The sequence below is a fragment of the Chrysochloris asiatica genome, unplaced genomic scaffold, assembly GCF_000296735.1.
Source record: "Chrysochloris asiatica unplaced genomic scaffold, ChrAsi1.0 scaffold00003, whole genome shotgun sequence".
Taxonomy (NCBI): domain Eukaryota; kingdom Metazoa; phylum Chordata; class Mammalia; order Afrosoricida; family Chrysochloridae; genus Chrysochloris; species Chrysochloris asiatica.
Genome location: NW_006408521.1, coordinates 19985256 through 20003208, shown reverse-complemented (window position 1 = coordinate 20003208; position 17953 = coordinate 19985256). Strand labels below are relative to the sequence as shown.

General features: G+C 40.0%; 1 protein-coding gene across 2 annotated transcripts in view; it reads right to left on the bottom strand.

Moving 5' to 3' along the window:
• PLCE1 (phospholipase C, epsilon 1) overlaps positions 1–17953 on the bottom strand; it is a 349465-nt gene that overhangs the window by 72611 nt on the left and 258901 nt on the right. For both annotated transcript variants that reach the window (XM_006831159.1, XM_006831160.1), the window contains exons 6-8: positions 16970–17175; positions 5048–5723; positions 44–226 (exon numbers count right to left, since the gene is read on the bottom strand). In XM_006831159.1, coding sequence (XP_006831222.1) covers positions 44–226; positions 5048–5723; positions 16970–17175 — 1065 coding nt within the window. The remainder of the gene's footprint in view (positions 1–43; positions 227–5047; positions 5724–16969; positions 17176–17953) is intronic.

Sequence of the window (17953 nt, the reverse complement as noted above, 5' to 3'; positions counted from 1 at the left end):
TTTCCCTTGGGTTTTATGCTTAATAAATGTGGGGCTACTCTACCCTCATGAGAATTTTCTTCTTTTTCTTGGTGGTGCTTATTCCCAGGGTGTTGTTTCTCTGCATGCTGGGCTTCTCAGTACTCTTGGCTGAAGTCCCCGGGCTGGGGTTTCGAGTACTCCATCGCCTGCCTCCAAACAACTCCACAGCATGAGCCAAAGTTGGGCCTTCATACCGTCCATCCTCCTATAAAAGAATCACATACTGAACACATAAGGGAGCAGCCAGTAATGGGGAAGTAAACACATTAACGGCTTTCACTAAATCCCCAGAGGTGGAAAAGCACGGGCGGTCACAGGAAAATAGTGATCCGGCTGCGCAAGTGGCTTCATTTCCTAACCCTCGGGACTCTTTGTTGGGGAATTCATCACATCCCTGTTGTCCTGGTCACATTCCTGCTGAGTTCCAGTGATATGCTTTCACAGGACCATATTAAATTATGATTTAAAAAAATCTCTTCTTCCTAGTTTCAGAGGTTATCTTTCAAAACTCCCATTGTAGGAGAACTCATTAAGACTTTGCAAATTAGAGTTTTGGTGGGCTTGGTGTGTATATGTATGTGTGTGAATCTATTTAAGTAAAACCAAGTTTAATTGGTGTGTTATTGCATAGCTGCAGGCAGACTTTCACCTAACTGTGGATGGGCTGATATAAAATAGTTTGTGGTCTATGTGAAATTCACCTGGGAGGCCCCTGGGAACATCTCAAATACTCGAGTTGTCATCCTCTAGGGAGGCTGAGATCCAAGGATCCAGAGCTCATTAGATTCAGGATGCCATGCATATTGTGAGTCTGTGAGAAGTGAAAATACACCCAACGGGGCAGGCTACTGCTCACTTGGCAATTCTGTGCAACATGCTTTAAGTGGGTAGTAGCAGGCATTTATTAATTAAACAATGGTATGATTCTCCCCTTAAATTTATGAACAGGAAAGCCTGTTCATAAAACCACGAAAAGTTGCATATGATTATATGTAATTATCAATGATACTTCACATTTTGTATAAAACAATCCTAACTTCCATGTACTGTCTTTATTCTCTAAAAACCCTTCTCCGATGACCTTCTTGGAGATATGTTTTGCTTTATTACCAACAATATAGAAATAATAAACATACTTTTTTTGTTGTATTCTTCATTCTAATGGTCAGAAATTTTCTGATTTTATAACTTGGGAGTTGTGAACTCCCAAGGATCCGACTGAGGATCCCATGACCCTGGGAAAACTTTCAGTAATTGTTTGCCATGGACAGAGTGACTTCTGACTGCCTATTATCTATCTCTTCCTCTTTCCTTTACCTATTTCGTTTCCACTAGATACATTCTAGGTGGGTCTGTCAATTAAGGGGACTATTAATTGGCAGATGACCCAAGTAAACCAATTAGAATCTCCCTCCAGGAATAGGAATCTTGAGTGCAATGATGCAGAGAATGAAAATGGTTAGCGATCCTTCTTCTTGATGTACTCTGCTGAACAGAGTCCTTTCTAACAAGACAGTGGAATTGGCTCCAAATTGGAGTAAACATTTCATGACACAATTTGGTCATTAACAGATATCTTACTTTGATTTTAGGGTTTCCTTAGCTTTGAAAGCAACTACCCACTGTAAAAAAATTCCTGACCAAAATTAATTCAGTCAAAGACCTTTCTTTCACCTAAAATTGCTCATCTTTTCTTTCATGTTAGAATACAGGTTTACTAAATTTGCATTACAAAAAGCATGGATGAAGACCAGTAGAGGGCCAGAGACTGCCTTATGACTTGATCTCAGTTGATCTTAATAAAAGGAGGAGCGCAAAGTTCAATCAATCTTGTTAGGATTAGTCAATGGTTGATTTATTGTAACTAGCAAATTCAAGCCATCAACTTTTTTCTGGAATCAGAATGGTCATTCTTATATGCATATAGAATAAACCATATGTTTCAATTTCCTTGGGGTTTGATTATTTTGTTCTTTTGTTGTTGCTGTTGAGAATACGCATACCAATTCAAGTTTCTACCTGCACAGTTCAGTGATACTGATTATATTCGAGTTGTGGACCTATTCTTATGCTCCATTATTGAGTGTTCCTCCCCTATAAGTATACACTCACTGACCTCTAAAATCCCTTTCTAATTTTAAGAGTTGCTATTGTCACTTGGTAGTTATGGTTATTTTTAACACCCTTAACAGAGATATGTTTAAGGAAGGAAAATGCAGGATGCTCTAGGAGCTAGATGGATTGATACAGTGGCTGCACCAATGGACTCAAGCACAGGGAGGAGAGTGAGGATACGCAGGACCGAGCAGGGTTCCTCTGGTTGTATGTGGGGTCGCTGAGAGTTGGCACCAACTTGAAGGCCATTAATAACAACAGTACTAAAATAGGTGTGGTGTTGGAAAGGAGCCTCACATACATTCACCACATAGGAGAGTCAGATGTTGGGACAATTACTTTCATATTAACCATTCCTAAATTGGGGATAAAAAACATACACTTACAGGACTCTTAACAGAAGTCTGGAAAACCACAAAAAAACATTTCACAAAGTTCTTTTGCTTGTAGATAAATTTAAATAGTTTTTTGTTATTGTTTTTGTTTTTTTTTTTGCACTTCAGGAGATCACAGAGCCTTTTATAAGCTAATTTGTATTATAAACCACCAAGAAGGGTATTTAGCATGCATCCTTGACCTTTTGTTCTGTGAGTACCAAATTAGCATCTTTTGATGTCCCTGGTCTATATGATGAGAACAGGCTCAGTTCATTGACCTTCTCTCTCCACGTATAAAGAAATCCTGAGTGTTCCTTTCCAAGGCATGTTCCCTCAGTAAATGGCTCATGTAGAACAATGTCTTGTGGAAGAGCATCACTTAAGCTTCCAGAAGTATTAAGGTACTTGCTGTGCTTCTGTGCTATGGTCGCACAGCAGGGGTGGGAGGTGGGGTGTAGGGATGGAGCCATGTCTGAGGTAGGGTAGGACTGAAACGTGTACTTTTTTTCCTTCAAGTCACTTCATATGTCTCTGGCTCCAGCAAGACATCTTACTTCTGCTATTCATGGAGTTGACTGGTGTCTCCTTCAGCAAAAACCAAAGGTTGCCCGGGTAAATGAAAATGCCAAGTACATTCAGTATATTCAGTTACCTACACTGTAAGCGTGAGGCAGATACAAAAGGAGTAAATACATCGCATAAGCTTTGTGACGGGTGTTTGCGATTGAGCTTCAAAGACTCCAGAGTTTGATGCATTTCATAGCTCAAGAAGACTGAGGAATGACTGCAGTTAAAATGAAAATGAAAAGTGCTTGTAGGGCTTTCCTCCAAGCAGGGAAGTCAACTGTGGTGTAGACAGGAAGCAGGCCTTTTGGTTACCATTTCAGATGAGTGAAGGAAGACTGACTTTGTACTGTGCAGCATTTGTACTGTGTACTTGTGTACACTGGCCTATCTGCTATGAGTACATTAAATAGTTACCTAAGCTAGTTAGTTTTTCAGGATCTGACCTCTACTCATAAACACTTCATGAAAGTGAGAACACAGGGAAGTGGGGACTGACTGCCCAGAAAAAAAAATAAAAAATAAAAAGTGTTTCAATTGTCAGAAACAGGATAGAACTGTGAAAAGTACATGGAATTGTCTACTTGAATGACAAAAGCCATATTTCTATTTACTCTGTAACATTAGTAGAAAAGATACCCTTTTCCCCCTATCAAGATAGAAAAGAAAAACAAAGTAAAACTGAAGATTTTGATACAACTCATCTGATGATGCTGCTTCAACTGTCATGCTGTGGTGGGGCCTGCGGCTCAGTTTCCACACAATCCGTGTCCTCCTTCCTCCATGCACACACTAGTGCCTCTTCTCATCACCCTGGTCAGTACAGTCTTGTACACACGTTGTTGTTGTTGTTGCTGTTAGGTGCTGACGAGTTGATTCTAACTCATAGGGATCCAATGTACAGCAATATGAAACACTGCCTGGTGTTACACCATCCTCACAATTGTGATGTTCGAGCCCAATACTGTTGCCACTGTGTCAACCCATCTCATTGAGGGTCTTTCTCTTTTCTTGACCCTTTACTTTACCAAGCATGATGGCCTTCTCCAGGGACTGAATTAATAAGAAACTTAGTCCATTGAAGATGACTGTAAGAAACTCCCCCTTCAGGACTGCTGCCATTGAAAGACTCAATGTATGAGGTATCCTGTATTTGGGAAAGCTTCTTTTATTTCCATTTCCAAAGGGAAGCTTTCTATTGTAGCTTCTGGATTATAGATTATAATGCTTTTATGATAGATTATAGATTCTATATTTTAATGCTTTTATGATGAAACCTTGATTAAGTAAAAATGCTTATAATGAACTGTTTATGATACAAAATCATGTTGTTGTTGTTGTTGTTATGTGCTGTGGAGTCAGTTCCAACTCACAGCGACCCTGTACAGGATTTCCGAGGCTGTCAATCTTTACGGGAGCAGAAAGCCTCATCTTTCTCCTGCGGAACAGCTGGTAGTTTCAAACTGCTGACCCTAAGGTTAGCAGCCCGATTCATAACCACTACTCTACCAGAGCTCCTTAAAATAATGATTAAGTGCCATCCAGTCAATTCTGACCCATAGCAACCCTGTATAGGGTTTCTAAGGAGCCGCTGGTGAGTTTGAACCACCGACCTTGCAGTGCAAATGATTTTGCAGTCTGACGCATTAGCCCACAGCCCCACATAGCACTAACTAAAGCCAGACAGTATTTATTCTGAGCACATTATACATAGTAAGTCATTAAATCTCTATTGTTGTTTTTAAGTGCCATGGACTCAGGTTCCAACTCATAGGCACACTATAAATAGGAATCCTTAGTTATGTAGAAAATGGTTATCTCTTTTCTAGATAAGGACACTGAGAGGTTAAGCACAAGCTGCCTCAGGTGCCCAGGTAGTGCTGGGAGCCTGTACCCAAGCAGTCTGGGTGTAGAGTGTGTGCTCTTGAGAGCTAAATGTGACTGAGGAACGAGTGATACTTCACCCTTACCTGATAGAGGCTGACGTACTGTTTGCGCAGCCACTGCTGTCTCTGGTCTGGGAACCTCCTCATCTTTCTTACAGCTTTAGTAAGTGCCAGCAATCCGCTGAAGAGCATCTTGGCTGTGTGCTTGGGTGCCACAAAGTGCAATAATCTATTGTCCGTGGTCTGAAGCCCATAGAGCAGCGTCACACCGGTCTCGGAGAGTAACATGCTACTCAGTTTGTTCTGAACACACACAGTGTGCATATCAATGCCTGGATGTCCCATGTACACAGCCTTTGCGGAAAACAAATCCAAGACCCCCTCCACCAGTCCACTTACTCCCGCGCTGCCTAGTAATGGGAATTTGCCAGGCTCAGCCATGTTGCTGAGCACGCCGAGTTTGGCTTTAGCGCTGGCTGGGGAGGCAGTCGTGGGCTTTATCCAGGTTAAGGTGCTATTGTCAGGCTGAAGCTGGAGGAAGCAGCGGGCAGAGAGATGCGTGTCCTGGTCATAGTGGATGACCGTGGCTCCCTGCAGCAAGAACTGGTGGACGTCAGCTCGGATGGATAGCACGTACCAGGGGATGAGCTCCGTGCCGTGGTCAAAGGCCTTCTGTGGCTCTTCTGTCCCATGTGGGTCCCACTCTTTAGACTGCTCGAAGATGTCATTTTCCGAGTTCAGCAAATCTCCAATTATAAATCTGACGGAAAGAGACACAAATTTGATCTGTTATATACTCAGAAGTGAGAACAACCAAAAAGGCTTTCACTAAAATTTGGTTTCTTTTTATATCCTATCCTGAGTGTGGTGCTTTAGAATCAGCATTGGACTGTGAACCACAAGGCTGGCAGTTCAAACCCACGAGCTACTACTAGAAAACCCTATACAAGGTTGCTATGAGTTGGAACCAACTCCATGGCACTTAACAATAACAATAATCCTGAGTTCAAGTTTGTATGGTGGTTGCTAGAGGTTGTGTGCCATTGAGTTGGTTCCAACTCATAGCAACCCTGTATTGGGTTTCCAAAGTTATAAATCTTTACAGGAGCAGAAAGCCTCATCGTTCTCCTGCAGGATGGCTGATGGTTTTGAACTGCTGACCTTGTGGTTCGCAGCCTAAAACATAACCCACTACGTTACCAAGGCTCCTTCAGGTTAGCATAAGAAATATAAAATGCTAAAGTTGCAGAATAATTAAATTTTTTATTGTGAAAACATATATATATATATAAAACAAACATTTGCCATTTTAGTCACTCTTTGTTTATAATTCAATGACATTAATTTCATTCAGTATGTTGTATTACCACTATCCACTGATGACTATTTTTTTATAATGGTATTCCGTAAGAATTAACATTGTGTCCACTATGTTTTTAATTGCCATCAAGTTGGTTCCTGCTGAAAGTGACCCTGTAAAAAGTTTCCAAGGAGTGGCTGATGGGTTTGAATGGCCAACCTTGTGGTTAGCAGTCCAGTGTTTATCTTACAGCGCCACACCAGGACTCCTTGTCCACCAAAGGTCTAAAGGAAATGAATGATTAGATCAGCTATTCTATCTTTGTATCAGCAGTAATAACCATCATTTTTTTAGTTTTCTTCTTATGTCAGGGCCTTTATGAGTATTTTCATATAGTACTTGACACACATTTTGCACTTAATCTGACCTGTGAAGTTTTCTTCTTCCTTTTTTTAAACCTACAAGAAAGTTGAGGTACAGAAAAGAGAAATAACTTGCTCGAGTTTACTCAGCTCACAAGTGGTCTAGCCAATGTGGGATTCTGGTAATCTGACTCCTAAAGTTGTGACCATCATTGCCTTCTATTTAAATCATAAACAAAAGTCATCAGCTTAATATATGTTGGGGGTAAATTAGGTGAGAGCAAAACTTAATAGGCTGGCCCTAGAAGTACCTCTGTTAATTATAATAAAATGCCCAGTTCAAAGACACTGGTTGGGACAGATGGTCAGAGTGGTCGCAGCAATAATTCACCTTGACTTGACCTTGACTCTGTGTGTATATACACATTGTGCACATTAAGGAAATGACTGCTTGGAAACATTAGCAAGTTTCCTTCCCTGGGTAAGAACCTGGATTACCAAGGCCAGGAGGGTCTTGAAGGAAGACAAGAGAAATGATGTTTCCCATATCCCATTTAGTTTGGTTCTGAGTGAAATCAAGTATTTTCCAGTGAAAAACTATAGGCATTATGAAAAAGTGTCTCTGGACTGAAAAATTACAAGACTTTTCTGGATCCTGTTTCTGTTGCTCAGATATAATGACCACTGGGAGAGAAGGGCACTGTCTTTCTTGGCGTCAGTTTCGATTTTATGGTGCAGAAAGAACTATGCCAGATGTTAGTAATTCCATTCAAAAGCATTAGTCCAGAGACCAACATCTTAAATAAAACTGACAATCGCTTGTAATGCAATAAGATCATTTCAAGCAGGAAACTAGTAATTCTTGTGTCACAGAAGACATAATGGATTTTATGCATACATGTGCCTAATTCAGACAAATTTCTGTAGGTTTTTAAGGAGGAATAAAAGTTATTTAGGAATCAAATGGGATTTTAAAAGATTTTAAAGTATGGTTTACCAGTAAAGACAACACCTTATCAAAGGCAGGCCATATACTTACAGGAAAGGACCATGAGTGGAAATAGAGTTTTCATCTTAACCTTGAAGAGGTTCTGCAACATCCTTGAGTGGGAAGCCATAAATAGGACAGATAAATATTTCTCTAATTCAGTGGAGCCTGTGAAAGCTGGAGCTCTATGGAATTGTCTTATTTCTCTGAGTCTCCCAAGTTTCCCTCCTCTGACAGGGTAGAGATCTTACCACTTTCCCATAGCTTGAGTGAAAAATATTTGAGTTTTCCTTCTCTAACCTCACACAGGTTCCAGCTTTTATAGGTTTTCCCGTATTTCCTACTGAAAACTTTAGATTAGGCAAAAATGGGATAACTTGTCAACCTGATTATATCGTTTCTTTGAGACAGTTCATCACTTCCTACAAATTTAACATGATTACATGAACATGAATCATGGAGACAAACAAGCTTAAGTACATACAGTCTTTTCAGATAAAAGTCAAGCTATACTTTTTAAGAAGGACTTGCTACAGTTGTTCTTTGTAATAAAACCTAGTATTTTAAACTGCCCCGGGCAAATTCTTGCTTTTAATGAACTGAGCACCTTCTTTAACTACTTTAAGTGTTTCTAGTGGGCTTTCTGGAGTCCTGGTGTTAGCACTGTAGGATGAGCACTGGACCAACCAAAGGTGGTTTGAGCAGGAAGTCCAACAGTTCAGATCCACCAGCTGCTCCTCAGAAACCCTATACAGGGTTGCTATGGGTCAGAACCGACTTGATGGCACTTAACAACAACAACAACAGTGGGCTTTCTAAGCAGCCCTGGTAGCATAGTGGGTTACACATTAGGCTGCTAAGCAAAAAGTGAGTCCAGCAGTTGCTCAGCAAGAGAAAGATGAGGCTTTCTGCTCCCCTAAAGATTTACAGCCTTGCAAACCCTGTATCACTATGAGTTGTAACCGACACAACAGCACACACCCACCACCAGTGGATTTTCTGGCCAGATAGAGGAGAGATTTGAGAATTCTCAGTGCCTTCAGGCACATGAACCAAAGGGCCCTGAGATTGGCCCTTCTTTCTTTACTGTAGTTTTTGAGGGTTGTTGTGTGTAAAGTTGTTATTTGCAGCCACATCAACAAAACACAGTTTCTATGAGCTTTGGGATCCAGAAATCCCTTTACCACACACAACCCATTTTAATGTAGAGCTCTGGCTCAGGAATGGATTCCCAGGTCCCGACAGATGGTCCCCGAAACAGTGGTTTGCTGGTCTGGTGTCAGTGAATTATCTATTAAACACTTCCCCCCCAATCTTGTGTGTTCAGAGGTTCCTGTCAGAGCAGCAATCACTTGGGGAAAGGAATTATTACCAGTACCTTAGGCATGTTTCTGCTGTTTCAATATGACTTCACAGGTTATGTGTGTTTTTTTTTTTGTTGTTGTTGATTTGTTTTAAATTCTAAGAGTACTTATAATACCCCAAACCAAACCCACTGCCACAGAGTCAATGCCATCTCACAGTGACCCTATATACAGCTTCCAAGACTGTAGATCTTTATGGGACCTGATGACCTCATCTTTTTTCCCTAAAGTGGCTGGTGGTTTTGAACCGGTTACCTGCAGTCCAATGCTTGTCCCACAGTGCCACCCAGGTGCCTTAAGAGTTTATAAGAAGGTCTGGAAAATAGGAAATGAAGCAAGAATAGCTGACAAATGATTAGGAAGAGAACAAGGAACAAGCAAAAATGTGAATAAATACAAGAGTGATGTACTGATGCAAGAAATTTAGCACTTAAAGGAACCCAACAGGAAAGCAAAGGATGACAAAGGAAAACTCAAAGTCCAGGTCTCTGAGGTTCAAAGGAACATTCCAGAAATTACTTCAGAGAAATTGGCATCTTTAAATAACACACATGAAGTCCTAGTATGGCACTGTGGAATAATGCACTGGACTGCAAGGTTGGTTTGAACCACAAGGTCGGTGGTTCAAGATCACCAGCTGCTCCTTGGAAACGCTATACAGGGTTGCTATCAGTGGGAACCAACTCAAAGGCACTTAAAAACAACACACAACTACACACACACACAACCCCAAATGAAGATTGTTATAAAAAAGAACCACATGAAGTTATCTAAACATCTTCTAAATATTTTAAATATTACACATCTAAGTTACCTATCCACCACTTGTCTGTCAGTCTTGTCGTACTGTGGGGGCTTGTGAGTTGCTGTGATTCTGGAAGCTATGCCACCGCTATTTTAAATACCAGCAGGGTCACTCATGGTAGACAGGTTTCAGATGAGCTTCCAGATGAAGACAGACTAGGAAGAAGGAGTGGCAAACTACTTTCATATATTTAGTCACTGAAAACTTTATGAATAACAGAAAATGAGTCCCTCAGGTTGGAAGGCACTCAAAATGCGACTGGGGAAGGGCTGCCTCCTCAAAGTAGAGTTGACCCTGATGACACAAATGGAGTAAAGCCCATGGGAATAAGGCCTGTGGGACCTTCATTTGCTGATGGGGAACAATTCAAAATGAAGAGAAACAGCTGTAAACATCCATTAATAATCAGAACTTCGAATGAATGAAAATTAGAAAGGAAAATTAGAAATCATCAAAAATGAAATGGAATGCGTAAATATCGGTATGTTAGGCATTAGTGAGCTGAAATGGACTGGTACTGGCCATTTTGAATCTGACAACCACATGGTTTACTATGCTAGGAATAACAAATTGAAGAAGAATGGTGAGGCATTCATTGTCAAAAAGAACATATCCAGATTAGTCATGAAGTACAATGCTGTCTGTAATAAGATAATATTCATGTGCCTCATAATATTCATGAGCTCTGGTAGCGTAGTGGTTACGAATCGGGCTGCGAACCTTAAGGTCAGCGTTCGAAACTACCAGCTGCTCCGTGGGAGAAAGATGAGGCTTTCTACTCCTGTAAAGATTTACACCCTCGGAAACCTTGTACAGGGTCGCTATGGATTGGAACCGACTCAACGGTACTTAACAACAACAACAACAGGGAAGCCCAGTTAATGCCACTATTATTCAAATTTATGCACCAACCACTAAAGCCAATGAGGTTGAAATAGAAGAATTCTACCAACTTCTTCAATCTGAAATTGATCAAACATGCAATCAAGATGTGTTGATCACTACCAGTGATAGGAATGCAAACGTTGGGAGTGAAGAGGAAGGATCAGTAGTTGGAAAATATGGCCTTAGTGATAGAAATGATGATGGAGATTGCACGATAGAATTCTGCAAAATCAATGATTTGTTCATTTCAAATTCCTTCTTTAGACAGCATAAGAGATGACTATACACATGGACCTCACCGGATGGAATACATAGAAATCAAATACATCTGTGGAAAGAGATGATGGAAAAGCTCCATATTACCAGTCAAAACAAGGCCAGGGACAGACTGTGAAACAGACCATCAATTGCTCATTTGCAAAGTCAAACTAAAGCTGAGGAAAATAAAAACAAGACTATGAAAGCTAAAATATGACCTTGAATATATCCCACCTGAATTTAGAGATCATCTGAACAGATTTGATACATTAAACACTAAAGACCGAAGACCAGAAGAGTTGTGGGAAGACATCAAGAACATCATACAGGAAGAAAGCAAAAAGTCATAAAAAAGACAAGAAAGAATAAATAGGTCAAAATGGATGTCAGAAAAGACACTGAAACTTGCTCTCCAGCAGAGAGATGTTAAAGTAGATGGAAGAAATAAGGAGGTCCAAGAGCTGAACAGAAAATTTCAAAGATAAGCTTGAGAAGATAAAGCCAAATATTACAACAAAATGTGCAAAGATCTGGAGTCAGAAAACCAAAAAGGAAGAATACACTTAGCATTTCTCAAGCTGGGGGAACTGAAGAAAAAAATTCAAGCCTTGACTTTTGTTATGAAGGATTCTCTGGGCAAATTATTGAACGATGCAGAAAGCATCAAGAGAAGATGGAAGGAAAACAGAGTCACTGTACCGAAAGGAAATGGTTCATGTCAACCATTTCAAGAGGTAGCATATGATCAAGAGCCAATGATACTGAAGGAAGAAGTCCAAGGTGCATTTAAGGAATTGGCAAAGAACAAGGCACCAGGAATTGATGGAATACAAATTGAAATCTTTCAAGAAAGTGAGGCGGCACTGGAGATACTCCCTCATCTATGCCAAGAAACTTGGAAGACAACTATCTGGCCAACTGATTGAAGAGATCCATATTTGTGCCCATCCCAAAGAGAGGTGACCCATCGGAATGCGGAAATCATCGATCTCTTTGATATCCCACGCGAGTAAAGTTTTACTTAAAGTAATACAGAAATGGCTGCAAGTATACAATAGTGAGGTTGGTCCAGGATCAGGCAGTGTTTTGTTCTGTTGTGCATAAGGCCGCTATGAGTTGGTACGAACTCAGTGGCACCTGACAACAAAGTTACCTATGATTCTAAAAGAATAGGTGTATCTTGCAGAGTAGGATTTAAGGAAGGCATTTTGATCAGACCTCAGTATGAGGAAACGGTGTGCTTCTCCTGATTATCAGTTTGATTTTTCTTACAAATATAATGTGACACTTGTAATCACTTATGATTACTCTTTCCTTTGGTCACTGAGAACTTCAGAACAAAATGTAGTTACTATATAGGACTCTGTAGTATACATTTTTGTATGTTTTATTTTTTCTTATCCTTATTTCCCCCTTTCCTTAACATCCTAAGTTATTCATATGTATTTCTCTAAGCATCTACAAAACCCTTTGTGGAAGGAGGTAAACACACAACCTGGTGTCTATAGATTGAGACAGCGATCGCAATAGATCAAGGGCTTAGATGGTTCTGATATGCTTCTTGTGTCAACATGTGCTTATTTGTAGTTGATTCTTTCCTCTCTCTAAACAAAAAACAAATAAAAAATATAGTTGCCATCAAGTTCATTCTAATCCATTGCAAGCCCAAGTGTAGCAGAGTAGAACTATGTTCCTTAGGGTTTTCAGTGGTTGATTTTTCAGAAATAGATTATAAGGTCTTCCTTCCAAGTCGTCTCTGTGCGGACGTGAAACCTCCAACATTCAGCAGTCAAGTTCTTTTCTTAACCATTCGTTCTTGGCACCGCAGGGACTCCTCTCCTTCTATAGATTGCCAGAACGTCAGTAACTATGGAGGGCCATTTAAAATGCAAGTGCTGGCATGATTTGAAATGGAACTGTTAGTGAGGAAACTTTCAAATGATCTCTGTTTTGAGATAATAAAATAAAAACAGAAGATATGAATGGGACATTTGGAATTTAGGGTGGAAACACTGTGGTAAGGGCAATAATAGTTCATCTTTGAACATCTGGGTGTTACATGCGGAAATGAGCTAGAAAGTGATGAGGTTTGGAGGAAAGTACAAAGACTGGGGAAATCTGGAATTTAGGTTTACCTCCTGAAAATATAATTGTATCAAGAATTCAGCCACAGAGATTTATTTCTGTGTTCACAGGTGTGATAGTAAAGGTTTTGTCTCAATTTGCCTGTACTAGGATTCTCAGTGGCTTTTCAATGAAGACAATCACTCTCATGGCGTGATCTGATGTGCTCAGCTCAGATCTGATGTAACAGCACATGTGTTGTGAATCCTCACTTGCATGATGCTGATGAGACTGGGAGTAATCTATAGGGTTAGGTGGTGCCTTGAGTCAATCTCTTTTGAGATAAGAAGAGCCAAGGAGGGAGTACATCCTTTAGATCTGGAGTCCCTGCACTCTGAAGCTCCTAGATCTAAGAATACATTGATTCCAAGACACATGGAGATCTTCAGGAAATGTTGGGCCTACATATGCTGAAAAGAGATCAGGACTTTTCCCCAGAGCCAGCACACTGAATGAAGACTTGCAGCCTCCTAAACTGAGAAATTAGTGTTCTGCTGGTTAAAGCCTTCCACTTGTGGTATTTCTGTAAGAGTAGCACTAGAGAAGTAAGATGACAGGCAATTCTAAGCACTTAGCTCTACAATGCTAAAGAATGGTTTCCCATTATTTTCTAAAAATGCAGTCACTTCATCATTCCAATTATAGGTGCTAGCATGTGCATGCATGCATACCTCATACACACACACACACACACACAATCAGAAAAGGCTTGGTGAAACGAATAGCATTATCTAATGTACACACATACACATGTATAAGGACTCCAAGACCACTGCATTGTGGGACTCCAGAGTCCGGACTACATATAAAATTATGTCTGGTGGCAAAAATACCAAAGTCACTAGACCTAATAGGTTGTGATAGCCCTAAAAAATTCCTCTACCTGGGCTAAGCTCTGACTGGCCATTTGAAGTTAAGTGTGACCATGAACAAATGGCCTTGAAGAGATGCAAGGCATGCCCTAGGACCACTGATTCCTGCACTTTTTATGTGGTTGTGGGTATGTCTGCCTGGACTGCAATTTCCTGCTGATGAATGGCAATTTTAAGAATGGAAGAATTAATTCCAAAGTCACAGCTGCCCTCTGTAAGTAGGACTAAATTAAAACACTCCACAAAATAGTGTTGCTCTTAGAATCATCTAAGAGATGATTAATTAAATTAAAGCACTCCACAAAATTAAAACACACCACAAAATAGTGTTTCTCTTAGAATCATCCACGGGATAGGGGCTGAGAGGAGACTGCTAAGTTACTGACTCCTGGGTACCATCCCAGGCCTACTAACTCAGTATATTTGATTTAAAGACATTTTAATATTCACTGCACTACCTCACTCATTAAAATGGATATCAGAAAAGACTCTGAAACTTGTTCTTGAGTTGAGAAGCTGAAATGAATGGAAGAAAGTAGGAAGTAAAAGAGCAGAACAGAAAATTTCAAACAGCAGCTCAAGACAAAATAAAGTATTATCATGAAATGTGCAAAAACTTGGAGCTAGAAAACCAAAGGATAAGAACACACCCAGCATCTCTCAAACTGAAAGAACTAAAGAAAAATAAATTAAAGCCTTGACTTGCAATACTGAAGGATTCTATGGGCAAAATATTGAATGATGCAGAAAGCATCAAGAGAAGATGGAAGTAATACACAGAATTACTATACCAAAAAGAAATGGTCGATGTCCAACCATTTAAGGAGGTAGCATATGATCAAGAATGGATAGTACTGAAAATGAAGTCCAAGCTGCACTGAAGGCATTAGAGAAAAACAGAGCTTCAGGAACTGACAGAATACAAATTGAAATGTTTCAAAAACTGATACAGCACTGGAGTCACTCCCTCATCTGTGCCAGAAATTTGGAAGACAGCTACCTGGCCAAATGACTGGAAGAGATCCATATCTGTGCCCATTTCAAAGAAAGGTGACCTAAGGGAATGCAGAAATCATCAAATATCATTAATATCATATGCAAGTAAAATTTTGCTGAAGATATTTCAAAAATAGCTGCAACAGTACATTGTCAGGATATTTCCAGAAACTCAAGGCATATTCAAAAGAGGACATGTAACTAGAGTTATTATTGTTGACATCAGACAGATCTTAGCTGAAAGCAAAGAATACCAGAAAGATGTTTACTTTGCTATATTTACAGTTAGTGGATAATGATAAACTATGGATAATATTATAAGGAATGGGTATTTCAGAACACTTAATTGTACTCATGAGGAACCTGTACATAGACAAAGAGGCAGTTGTTAGAACATACCAAGGGGAAACAGAATAGTTTTAAATCAGGAAAGGCGTGCACCAGGGCTGTATCCTTTTACTATACTTGCTAAATCTGTATGCGAAGCAAAAAATCTGAGAAACTGGCTTATATGAAATAGAATGTGGCATTAAGATTGGAGGAAGAGTCATTAACAACCTTCACTATGTAGATGATATAAGCTTGCTTGCTGGAAACAAGGAGGACTTAAGACTTAAAGTACTTATTGATGAAGATCTAAGACTACAGCCTTCAGTCTGGATTGTACCTCAGTGTAAAGAAAACAAAAATCCTCACCACTGGACCAATAAATAACAGCATGATAAATGAGAAGATTGAAGTTGTCAAAGACCTCATTTTGTTTGGATCCACAATCAATACTCATGGAAGAAACAGTCAAGAAATCAAATGACATATTCCATTAGGCAAATCTTCTGCAAAAGATCTCTTTAAGTGTCTAACAGCAAAGATATCAGTTTGAGGACTAAGGTGGGCTTGAACCAATCCATGGTTATTTTCAACATTGCATGTGAAAGTTGGACAATGAATATGGAAGACTGGAGGAGAATCATTGTGTTAGAATTATGGTGTTGGAGAAGAATATTAAATGTGTCATGTTGTTGTTAGGTGCCATCAAGTCGGTACCGACCCATAACGACCTTATGCATAGCAGAACGAAACACTGCCCGATCCTGGGCCAACCTCACTATTGTTGTACAGGTTGCCTGAAAGACAAATGAATCTGTGTTGGAAGAAGTGCAGTTAGAATGCTCCTTAGAAGCCAAGACCATGAGACTTCGCTTCTCATACTTTGGACATATTATCAGGAGGGACTAGTCCCTGGAGAAGGACATTATGCTTGGTAAAGTGAAGGGTCAGTGAAAAAGAGGAAGACCCCTGATGAGATGGATTGGCACAGTAACTGCAGCAATGGGTTCAAAAAGTAACAGGAACTGTGCGAAGGGCCCAGATTGGGCAGGGATTTCATTCTGTTGTGCACAGAGTCGCTATGAGTTGGAACTGACTTGACAGCATGTAGCAACAACACTTCACCTAGTAATTAATGAAAATAATTGCTACAGAAACTATGAAGTAAATAGAATTTTATTGTTCTAATCTTAATATTATATGTTCTAAACTTTTAGAAATTGACAGGATAGTCCTAGTTTTTTAGGGATAATAGATGACAAGAATTTAAATTGTGATTTTAGGACACAGCAACCAAGTCAGCAAACCAGATTCTTAGAAAAGGCAAGCCTTCACAACAAGGTTGTTGTTGTTAGGGGCTCTCGTTGATTAAAAATTCATAGAGATCCCATGCACAACAGGATCAAAACGTTGTGGTCCATAGGGTTTCTACTGGCTTTTCTTGTTTGTTTTTTTAAGTATAAAACCAGGCCTTTCTTTTTAATCTGTCTTCATTTGACAACTCTGATGAAAGCTGTTTAGCCACATAACAACAGGTAAGCCTCCATTGAGATGAGTGGTGGCTGCCATGAGGTGCGATGAGTGGAATTGAACCTGGGCCTCTCACTTGGACAGTGAAGAGTTCTACCACGGAATGTATTATGCATTCCTGAAAAACCAGACTGAAGTACGGAAACAACAAGGAAGAAAAAGTGCGTCTCCTTCTCTTTAAACTGTGACACTTACTGCCACCGAGTTTTATCCTTCGAGGAGTTCTTCCTAGAGCTGTTGTCTTCACTGGGGCTGCCCTCCTCCTCCGTCTCCAGGCTGCGACTGCAGCTCCTGATGATCTGAAAGATGTTATTGACTGTGGATTCCTTCTCTGAGTTCTTCAAGCCGTTTTGTCCCACTCGTTGTAAGAAATGATCTTGCCCACTGTAATCTGCTACAAACTACAGAGAAACACATGGAGAATTTGCTGTGACAACTTAATATAATATGCCCCAAATAATCTGCTTGGCTAGGGACATGAAATAAAAGTAGTAACAGATAATGGCATCTGTGCATATTTTATTGAACAGAAAGAACCTTCAGGATAAACTTTTTTTTCCCTTTTCATTTCACCACATGAAATACCAAAACTCATTGTTGTTTCCACCAAGGCAACGTTTGCTCCTCTTGGCCTCAATACTCCACTTTGAATTTAAAACACGAAAAGCAGTATTATTTCAATGTTCCCTGGAGAGAAGCTTAGCCACTTTATATGGGAAGAGAAAAGTTATTTTATCCTTGTCATGACAGTTGTAAAAAAAACCATGACAGAAGTATATTACTCTATGGAACTTGATAAAGTTACTGGGACCCATTGAGGAAAGGTGACATTTTGGCTTATTTCCCACATAACTTATGGTACCACAGAGGCTTCTGAGTGATTGTTCAGCACTTATTGTCTTTAACTCTTGAGTAGGAAGTTTCTCTTTGCTACAGGTGGGAGCTGCATCCAGGTCAAAAGATACAATCTTCCTAAGATGTGAAGTACCTGGTATGGGCACAGCTTGGAAGTTTTATGTCTTCACCTCCATTTCTTGTGCTTTTATCCCAGCTCCCAAACTAGAGAGATGCAAACTGGAGTTGTAGCCTGTACCTGCCAGGGGCTCTCAACCTTCCCTGGCATCAAGACCACAACTGTGTTCCAGGCAGTGTCTTTCCAATGCTACTGTGAAGATGTGT